Below are 11,338 nucleotides of genomic sequence, written 5' to 3' on the forward strand. Positions count from 1 at the left end.
ACGATACTTCCGATGGGCAACAACTCTTTGCCACGGAGTATCATTGTTTCACTGACCTAGTGAAAAAAGTCCCTGGGAAGTCCAGTCAATAGTACAGGTGTGTGTTGACAGTTGACTATCAGTTTTATAAAATACACATGTGTTTTGTTGTAGAAAGGACATGTGGTACGAGCTCTTTTTTGCTGCCGACGCTGTAAGGTGCAGAAGAGAAAGTGGTCTAGCTCCCGCGTATTTAGAGGCCATTATTTGGTGAACCAGAAGTGCAGTTCTGTGGTTTAGGGACTGTTGGTCAAAGTTATATCCGACAAGGTTAGCTCACTCCAACTATACCCAGAGTGTAAGAGTGTTTCCTCAGTGTACGGAAAGCTAGGTTACCGTGACATAGTACAAAGGACAGCAAACGTGAGCATGATGTCGGCTGTTTTTGATGTGAAGGCCCTTCCTGAGTATACCACCAACAAAGGAGAGGTGTGTTTCTGTACCGTATTACTAGAATAGTTGTAATAAATAATTTTATTGTTGTTTTAAACTTAGTGGGTAATCACTGATGCCCGGCAAGACCACACAACTGTGCCTTGCCTGTCTGGAAGGTGGGAAGTTAGTGTGTCCCTGTCAGTTCTGTATAGTGCTCCCAGGCATAAACCTGGTTTTGTTTACACTAGCGTATCTCACGAATGGTTGAAGATATTTCTTAGCAACAAGCACAAAACTTTCAATATTTCTTACTGCCTTTATTTAGAACTTTAATTAGAATGATTCTGAGCATGTGCACTGTTGCTAGGGGTAGCTGAGCTAAATCTGCAAAAGGATTGGCCAATATGCGCATTACATCATAATTTCGCCCACGCATTCAATTAGCTATTTTGCAAAGACAAAAAGTGATAACTGCTGCAAAGTACCTGTTTTCTACTTCTACAATGCCGAAAGGGAAGAAGCGAAATGCTCATCTGGCTGTTGCTAGATCTAAGAGATCCTATGAATCCACACAGCCCGTTGTTTCCACTAGTTCTCAAGCTGCAACTGTGCTAGACTCAACGGATGAATCTCCTCTGCCATCGTCTTCTGCATCTGCACCAACTGCAGCAATGCTTCTCTCTGATCAGCCATTATTGGCTAATTCTGACTCTGACTCTGATTTCGACCCTGAAAACAAACTGAAGAAAGACCCTGCTGCTCTTCTTAAGGAGTTTATTGACGACTGGATAGCCTCACTGGCAAGAGAAGATCTCTTCTCACTCTCACTTTTACTCTTTCATATTCTCACTGAAGATTTTCAACTTCTTCTAGGAGCAAGCTCTAAGATAATTGGCCGTCATGTGAACAAGCACCACAAAACTGTACAGAAGTGGAGAATCGATTTCCTCAACAACCAAGGTCAATTACCGGAGTATTTACGCGGCTGCTACCACAGAAGAAATGCAATTGCCCAGAACGAAGAGTTATCAGAAGTGGCCACTCAACATGTCCGGGAGAATGCTTTCAAGAAGGGTGCCCCTAATATGACAGCAAGGTCATTCTGCACGTGGGTGAACGATGAACTATTGCCAAGCTCCAATCTTGAACCTGGAGCACCTCGAAAGATCGGTGTTGAAGTTAGTCGAAACTGGCTTCACTCAATGGGATTCAACGTTAAACGCATTACCAAGGGCCTGTACTATGATGGTCATGAGCGAGAAGATGTGATAGAAGATCGCAAGACGTTTCTGAATGACATGTGTCAGAATGGGTTTCTCCTTCCCTCCAATGCTCCAAATGAAGAAGCCAAAGAGTTAGTGAAAGATGTGGAACTAAAAACCAACTGGGAGAACACTATCTTTTGGTTCCATGACGAGAGCACTTTTAATGCTAATGATGATGAAGTCACAATGTGGAAGGACGACACAATGCAGGTCATTAAACCCAAAGGAAGAGGAGCAGGATTGATGGTGTCTGACTTTATTGAGGAGCGAGATGGATATTTGGCCCTATCTGATAGCATGCACACAACTCTGAGTCAGGGCAATCCAACCTTAAAGCAGTCAGCGCGAGTCATTTTTGAGTATGGTAAGAACAAGGAGGGCTATTGGACCAGTGAAGATCTCATGAAGCAAATGGAAACGGCAGTAGCTGTAGCCGAGGCAAAATATCCGAGCCGAATTTTCAACCACGTTTGGATATTTGATCATTCCTGTGGTCATACGGCATATGCGCCAGATGCACTAGTTGTATCCAGGCTTGGCAAGAAGCCCGGAGGAAAACAGCCTGCGATGAGGGACACCACATGGGCTGGAAAGACTCAAAGGCTGGTGATGGATGATGGAACACCAAAAGGAGCAGCACTGATTTTGGAGGAACGTGGCATCAACACACAAACATTGAAACTTGCCGATATGAAAATCGTACTGAGTTTCCACGAAGATTTTCGCGACGAGAGAAGTGCTCTACACAATCTTGTAGAAGGGAGAGGACACATGGTAATGTTTCTGCCAAAGTTTCATTGTGAACTTAATGGAATTGAGAGAGTGTGGGGTCATGCAAAGCGATACACGAGAGCTCATTGCGACTATCGGTTCGACAGCCTTCGGCGAACAGTACCAGAAGCTTTAAACTCAATCTCTTGTGAAACAATTGCCAACTATATCAGAAGGTCCAGAAGCTATATGTTCTCCTATTTGAAAGGAAGTCAGCCTGGGAAAGAAATGGAAAAGGAAGTACAGAAATTTGGAAAGGAATATAAATCGCACCGTCGTGTTTTTGAAAAAGACTGAAGTTTGACTATTAATATTTGTGCAATCGAGAACAATTAGCCTAAAAGCAGCTTATTGCATTTAAGTATGTGTATTTGCCTATAGTTTACACTTGGTTTTATGTTCACATGTATTTCTGTTTTTGTGTTTATAGAGTTTTAACGAACTCATTGATATTACACCAAGAATCTATTTTCAGTCTTGAACTGATGTGTATTGAAAAAAACCCTCTATTACATGTTAGCTTAGCATACATTAAGCTTGCATTTCAAATTTGGTTAGCATACGACCTTCGCTATCGAAGTAGATAACCAAAATAGGTAAAATGATTAGTGGTGCGTGGGTGGATGTTGGTTGTTGCTATGGATACACTAATTAGTTTATATATATCTTTTATATTCAGGGTACATGTACGTGAAATTTCATTGTCCAACAGTCAAGTATACAAAACTTGTGACCAATCATATTTTTGTACAAAAAACCAGCCATATGCCTGGGAGCACCGTATTTATTTTGTATTTTTTCAGCAACAAGAAGATACTCGGCATATCAACTCTCTCTCGGGCCGAACACTCCACTGCACAGACCACAGAACTTGCGTGTACCAAGCTTGTTATCCCTCAAATGCAAAGCAGAGGTTTATCCCCATAATAAATGAATGCACATAATAATTATTGCCAAATCTAGGTATTGAAGTCATCGAGGTAGCTCATGATATGCAGGCGCAGGTCGCAAAGTACGTGTCAGAGGCATGGTAAGACAATGTGTGGTATATTGTATCATTTTCACACACATTTTAGGAACAAAGAATGTGTCGAAGGAAATTTAGAAAGCAACGCAGGGCATAATTATATTTTATATACTAACTCATCAACCTGGCAGCATGGTTACAAAAATTAAATTAAAATAGATTTTGGAGTTGCATTTTCAAGATGACCAAGTGTGGCCTCAAACATGTCGATCGGACGTGAAGATGCTATCAGGGGCTTCCGTTCACTGACTTTATATACTAACTCATCAACCTGGCAGCATGGTTACAAAAATGATCTCAAATAGATTCTGGAGCTGCATTTTCAAGATGACCAAGTGGCCTCAAACATGTTGATTGGACGTGAAGATGCTAGCTTCTTTTATCAGGGGCTTCCGTTCACTGCACTAATAATGCACATGTACTTCCTATGGTAACTCGTCTACATACAAAGATAAACCAGTTACGCACAGACATAGTTGCTGCAATTAACTGTGTCATTTCCGTGAAGTAAATTTCTTCTTCAGTCAATAATAAGAGTTTAAATACAATTAAAGTAATAATTGCTGTGCACTTTATTATTATTATTTTGTGCATAACTATATTTTATGTGACGTCATTCGCATCCTCGAATCACTTTATATTGTGACACATAAGCCAGAGACTGAGATGTAGCAAGAGATGTTGCCCCCCAGGGTTCAGTCTGTAATATTATATACTCTCTGTATCGTAACAATCGCTGTGCACTTTATTTTGTGCATATTTATAATTATATCTGTGATGCCATTTGCATCCTGAAAGGCATGCATATTATTACAACCTTCGGAGACCTTAGGCAAGAATGTTTTCAGGGTATTCCTTTTTCAACATGATGCGAAAAATAGCAGGACTGGGTGTCCTGCAGAAAAATGGTGCAGTAGAAACCATGTGATTACAGTGTTCAGAAGCTTAGCTCAATTGGTAAGTCTGCTGATAGTCCAATTGTTTTGTATTCCTCATCTGAAGAGAATGGTGAGGATAAAATCTGAGTTTCTCGTCGAGTTAGCATGCATGTGTTAGTTTATGTGAAGAGCACATAAACTTATTTATAGCTGGCAAATTAAAGTAGAATTCATTGTTAGTCATACTCAGTTACCAGTTCCCGTGATCATGGTCTCTTAATGTGTACTACTTGTCCTTTGTGAGGCCTATATGTTACTGTTATAATTTGATCTGATTAGAGTACAAAGGTACGTAGCGACAGACAAGCATTTTTTTCTCCACTTGGGGTATGTTTTCATTGTGCTATTGACTATTAATTTTTTGGAATATTAAGGTCAACACGTGTGGCCTCAAACATGTTCATTGGACAGACGTGAAGATGTTAGCTTCTCTCATCAGGGGCTTCCATTCACTGCACTAATAAAGTGATCACATGTACTTTATATAATTTATGTCAACTTGTCTTGTGGTACAACCTGTACCTGGCAGCAATTAAGAATGTAGAGGGAGAAAGAGATCTAAAACATGTTCATTGGACGGACGTGAAGATGTTAGCTTCTCTCATCAGGGGCTTCCATTCACTGCACTAATAAAGTGATCACATGTACTTTATATAATTTATGTCAACTTGTGTTGTGGTACAACCTGTACCTGGCAGCAATTAAGAATGTAGAGGGAGAAAGAGATCTTAAACATGTTCATTGGACGGACGTGAAGATGTTAGCTTCTCTCATCAGGGGCTTCCATTCACTGCACTAATAAAGTGATCACACGTACTTTATATGATTTATGTCAACTTGTCTTGTGTTACAACCTGTACCTGGCAGCAATTAAGAATGTAGAGGGAGAAAGAGATCCTGACATACTCCACGACTAATTACGTTCCTAAAGGAAGCTATGAATTTTTCAAGGCTACGTCACATGCTGACTGACAGGGACTCTGTGCACATCTCTCAGTTTCTTTGCTTTTGTTTAAGTGATGTTAATAAATTCCTCCACAAAAGTTTACAATGGCTGCCAAAGCGTCATTGTGTCGCTCTTGCCACATAATAAATGATGACTAGGGCATACGAATACATATATACGCAGGTGCCTCGCACTGATTTTTGGCCCCCTAAAATTCTCCTTGTAAGCAGTGTCTCAATGCACATCACTGCGAACGCAAACCAATTAGCTACCAAAAATTAATATCTAAAATTGTCAATAAAAATGTTAAAATAAAAAGCTCTATTGAAGAAGATGGAGACAAGGTCACTTTGACTCCCCCTGTCCCAGTCTCCTCTCCCCCCCCCCCCCTTTCAACACTTCAATGCTAGCTATCCTGGCCCCTCACACTAGCACCACTCCAATCCCCGTTCATATAAAAAAAGAGTGCTCGGGATACCGTCCAGGTACCTGCTCCATACCACAGACAGAATGCATCACAAAGAAGTATTACCCAACCTCATCATATGACTACTTCTTCAAATTCCGCACACTAATACTCCCAACAGCTAGACCAAAGGTTCTTCTCTTCAACAACCGCTAACGTAATTATTTCTCTCAGTTACACTCGACCTTTTTCTACAAACACAAAATCTAAACCTCACTTGCTAAAACGGTACATAGACAATATTATCCTCACTCATTGAATGCATTCCTCACTGTACTTCAAAAAGCAAAAACTTTGTACCAATACCTCCACTACAAACTCAGAACACCCAAAATCACCGAGGAATAATACAAGGAGCTCTACATACGAACAAACAGCATGCAGTATGCAAATATTACACTTTTCAAACAAAGATTACTACAACAAGGATACCTGAACAATTCATAGTATACACAACTTAAGCTCAATCGACCCTACAGATAACTCTACTGATCAAAGGATTTTCTTTCTCTCCTCTCCCCACACAACAAAAAACCAGTTCGATTAATGTACACACAACAAGATCACCACAAAACCAGCTGATAAAACACCCCCATCTAGCCAATCCAAACACCAGCAAAATCCTCAGTAATACAAAAAGAACTCCATAAAACTCTAAGGGAGCACTCATGATCCCTAAGAGTACAAAAGAAACTCCATGACTTCCTCTCACCAGACCTAAAACGTTCACAAATTATAAAATTTTATGGGATCCCAAAAATACATACATTAAAATTACGATTTCCTACTTCCAATCCGTCCCATTGTCAAGTTCTCAACTCCGTACATTGACGACTATTTTTACAAACTGAGTTGCAGGCAGTTGGCCAAAGATCAATTCAAATTCTCCACTCCTCAGAACATTACAAGATCTTCCAATGCCAGATAATGCCATCCTTGTCACCATAGATGTTGAAAGTCTATATCCCTCCATCCAACCATTATGTTTGCAACAAAAAAAACTTCTACTGTTCACCCCAACCTTCTCATACAACTACTACACACTAAATATCAATTTCAATTTCGGCCCTATCATATTACAAAGAATCATCAGATCCAGTACATTCCCCACAGACAAGCAGTTCATGGACATTATCATCACGAAAACGGCACCTCAAACTCCAATCACATCTCAGCCGGAAAACTTACAGTCTTTCCGAACTTGCCAACATGTACAAATGCAAGCAATACCACAAGGCTACAGGGTTCACCGTGCAGCTGGAAACAGCACCCTCACCATCTTGGTGCTGCTATATATCCTATCCACAAGACACCTTGCAACCACCCAAGATGTAACACGTGCCAGTATTTTCCCCCAAAGAACCTACCCCATTTGCCGCCCATTCTCATGCACTTCCACAAACATTATCTACCTCATTACGTGCATACAGTAGCCCTCATATAAAAGTTCCCGTCCCATTTCCGTTTTTATGAGTCGAAAAAAACGCAAACTAAACGGTAGCGTGTTATTCATAAACGCACGTGCGCACGCACGCATTACTACGTACCGTTGGACGGGATAAAAACTGGTGAAATGAATTGCTGAGTCAGTAATAACTGTTAGTAACAGAGACAGCTAGCTTTCAGGGCTTGCAAAGGAACCATGTTACAGCGTACAGAAAGTCCAAGAGAATGCTGCTTTTCCAGGTCTACATTGTTCAAAGGTTACTGATTGATCTACACCTCTTGGACTCTTGACAGGTAGTGATTGGAATGTCAGCAGTATAAAACTGATGAAGATCTAGTTACTAGACTACTCATCAAACGTTCTAAGAGGATCAAGGATCAAGCAACAATTTCTTATTCGTAATTATGGCTTTTCGAACTGCCCTGAAGGAACTTCAGCTTCGAAACAGTGAGTGTGTTCAGCCAGTCTGGAAATAAATTATATGTACACTACAGTGCATCCAGTCTAGAGAGTAGAATACAAAAATTGGTGAGTAGTACGTTGTACTTAGATGTATCTCAAGATTGGAACATTTCTAAGAAATTGTGCTGATACCATTGTATAGGTAAAAGAATAAACTACAACATGATTAAAAAATATTTCCCCAAAAGTTGTTGTAGTGGGAAATAATTTTAGGAGATAATGGGGGTGATCGTAAAAAAATGTACGTAACATCAATTATCTCTGGAACTAAAGTATTTTTGGAAACATTTTTCTTATCAAAAGTTAGACAATTTATTCAAGCTTACTCCGTGTAATTTTTAGACCTTAGCCGTGAGATTTTCTTCAAATCTCTCCCTAACCGAAACGGCACTAAAAACTAGCAATATTGAGCACTGCGGAGGATGTGTAGATATTTAAGTAACATCAAATCTTTCATAAGATAGCCAAACTATCTATAGATGTTGTGACAAAGTTCCAAACCTTAGCCGGAAACTGTTGGCCTTTTCTCTCCCTAACCGATTATCCACTATAACAATTGGGTACTGTTTTATTAATCACCACAAACCCACCACCTTATGTTGTCATGGAAATAATTTTGGATATGTTGTAGCTTATTCATTCACCTACACAATGGTATCAGCAGATTTTCTTAGAGATGTTCCAATCATAAGATATTTACATTTAAGTACAACTACTCACACATTTGGTATTCTACTCTTTAGACTGGATGCACTGTATATTGTACATGTAAAGGAACTTCAGCTTCGAAACAGTGAGTGTGTTCATGGATAATGTACACTGTACTGTACATGTATACATGTAGTTATTTGTTTTTGCTGTATAGCCACAGTAAATAGTATTAATTCTTGATCTCTATTAAACACAGAGACATTTTTCCTTGTCGAGTGGGATTGTGAGAAGACTGTCACTGTTGTGCAAGAGAAGCACATCCAGATCCGTACTCAGAATGATGGTTTGTGTATTACCAAAGGCAAAACGTACCCTGTGAAATATGGAAACAAATTCCTTGATGCCACTGTACTTGCTATAGGTGCGTTCATCTGTACTGATACACGTCACCGCTTCCTGTCCCCTTCCCCAGAGTGATCTTTCCTCTACAGATTCCCCTAACCCAAAAGAACTTATACAAAAATGATGTCTCAAAGTTCTTACTTTACCACATATTCAGTTTAGCAAAAGTCGAGGATGATTTCAGATCATTCATGTAAGTTTATGTCTATTCCACCCGTTTGTGGCTAATCTTTGTGTTTTTTTCATGGCCTACTCTACTACTCAACAGTCCACTTATGTCAACAAATAACGACCCTGACAACCAGTTGCTAGGTCTATCTACAAAAATTTAAATACTTTGGGATGGCGTATTGGTAGATTCCTGGGCTTTAACCAACGCTTTATACATTGTACACCCTAACTGGCACCAAATGTACCCGTAACACGGCCGATCTCTTATGCCTCAACATGGCTAGACCAACGACCTATCAGCCTTCCCACCCCTCGACAGGGTGACAACCCCCACGCAGTGGCAGAGAGCACTCTCTCACCATCCGGACCGAACAATACATTCTGATCTCACCAATAATGAATGAATAATTTCTGGTTACCACACCATCTAGTGGTACATGAGGCGTACAGTGAAAATTAATCTGACGTCACAAAACAGTCTTTTGGTAAGGAAGGGGATTGAAAACGGAGCACATGCGCATAATCACTTCTGTATAATGCCAGAAGTTGATCCGTGGTTTATTAAAAACGATTGATGCCAAAAGTCAAAGTCTAAAATTATGATGGCTGCAATCAGCAGAGCCTTAATTACAGCTCTCTTCTCACTCTTGCAACAACTAGAGTTCCAGTGCAGAGCTAACTGCTAAGTAGAGTAGCAACACTCCATGGACAAGTTTTTCTATGCTCTTCAGAAAAGACATTCCAAGCAAGCAAAACTAGGCATAATAACTCGAGGAACCAAGCAAATCCACGAATTAAAATCCAAGAAAACATGACTAGAAGCCTATAGAAACTCTTACTTGCACTTCATTGGTGCTGTAACAGTCTACGCAGACACACACAAACACACTACCGTGCGTATGCGTACCCGTATACCACATGACATTTCTTACTATAAAAAAATATCTTACAACTTAAGATTGGGCTATGAAAGTTACTCGAAATTTTTGCACACAAATTTCTTGGTACGATGATAGAACCTATAATAAATTGATTACATAATACTTCAAACCTCCATAGTGATGATGGTAGCACATTTGTAGCTTAAGATTAGTGGCCTCCGATTAATTCCTTTGATGCAGGCACACAGGGAACAGATTGAGCTCAAAGATGCTGTTGTCCAGATTGACATAATAATTAAAGAAAGATGCTCAGAGTTAATACAAAGAGTTAATACAATATAAATTATAAATACCGCATAACCAAACAAATGCTCTTGTACAATTCACCTGCAGAAGAATGCTCCACGGATCAATAATCTAATAAGATCTCGATTGACATGCTGCAATTGCAGTCCAGTAGGAAAAGTATAGTCAGTATTCATGCACTCCTGGTATAGTAGAATAAATGCAGTCAAGTACGAATACTGTAGCAACGAGTCGTGCAAGCTGCCGCTGTGCTAATGCCTCTTGCCATGTTCTTTGTATCAGAGTGTTATAATTATTGTTGTTGGGGTCAGTCCTTATTATAACGGTCGGCAATCGGCCCCCTTTACCGACTATTTAGTGCAAGTGACCGATCAATTTGCCATGTGCTCTAACAAAATGGCCAGACAATATTTTAGTGCTAGATCTAGTACTCTAAAATCTAGTTAGTTCTGATACAAGGGTTGCCTTTGGCAGTACAGTGAACAGGGGCGTAGCCAGACTTTTGAGACAGGGGTTCCTGCAGAAAAATCACCGGCGCGGAAGCGCAGCAAAATTTTGGTACCACGCCCATTTCCGGTGCCACACCTACTGTTCATATAATGACGACTTTACATGTTTGTGAGAAGCTAGCTATAGACACTAAAAGGCAGGTGTCAATTGTGTATTCCTAGTCTAGCTGAGCACAATTAAATGTCATTTACCTGAGAGGTTTCATGTAGCTGAGATTGTTCTAAACTTGTACTTCCTGAATAAAGTTGTACTTTAATAGAGCTGAGTCTGAGAATACTGGAGCATGCAGTATTGATACTATAGAACTTGTCTTGGTTTTCTTTGTTTGAGGTAGCTAGCTAGCTAAGACTAGCTGAGACAAAGCCAAAGTGAAACGCTTCACTATGCATGCTATCTCTGATGATTGATTGCAGCCACGTGCATGAAAAGATGGGCAGGGTTGCTTGATTTCAATTGTAGGGGAGCCCTGCCCAGTTTTCTCAGCAGCTCCTGGGGGGGGGGGGGGGGGGGGGTTTCTGGGCAACCAGGAAACAATGGTAGCTACACCCCTGGTGAAGGAATGCAGCTTCTGACTCTTGTAGGTAACAAACAGCTAGCGCTTTAGTGCATGGCTAACTCTTAAGTTGAATAGAAAGTGTGTGCGAACAGATGATGCTATGAAAGATTCTGAAGAGACAAGTG

The 11,338-nt window shown here is 40.3% G+C and overlaps 1 protein-coding gene across 1 annotated transcript; it reads left to right on the plus strand.

Moving 5' to 3' along the window:
* Nucleotides 1-625: 625 nt before the first annotated feature.
* On the plus strand, nt 626-3,230 carry LOC135348990 (uncharacterized). Its single transcript, XM_064547425.1, has one exon. It carries the CDS (start codon nt 918-920, stop codon nt 2,745-2,747), a length of 1,830 nt encoding a protein of 609 aa, XP_064403495.1. The 5' UTR covers nt 626-917; the 3' UTR covers nt 2,748-3,230.
* The last annotated feature ends 8,108 nt before the right edge of the window (nt 3,231-11,338 follow it).

Source organism: Halichondria panicea, chromosome 15 (assembly GCF_963675165.1).
Source record: "Halichondria panicea chromosome 15, odHalPani1.1, whole genome shotgun sequence".
Taxonomy (NCBI): Eukaryota; Metazoa; Porifera; class Demospongiae; order Suberitida; family Halichondriidae; genus Halichondria; species Halichondria panicea.

Bases quoted from the DNA above. Each gene is read 5' to 3' on its own strand.
- LOC135348990 (XM_064547425.1), top strand. From the start codon at position 918: ATGCCGAAAGGGAAGAAGCGAAATGCTCATCTGGCTGTTGCTAGATCT.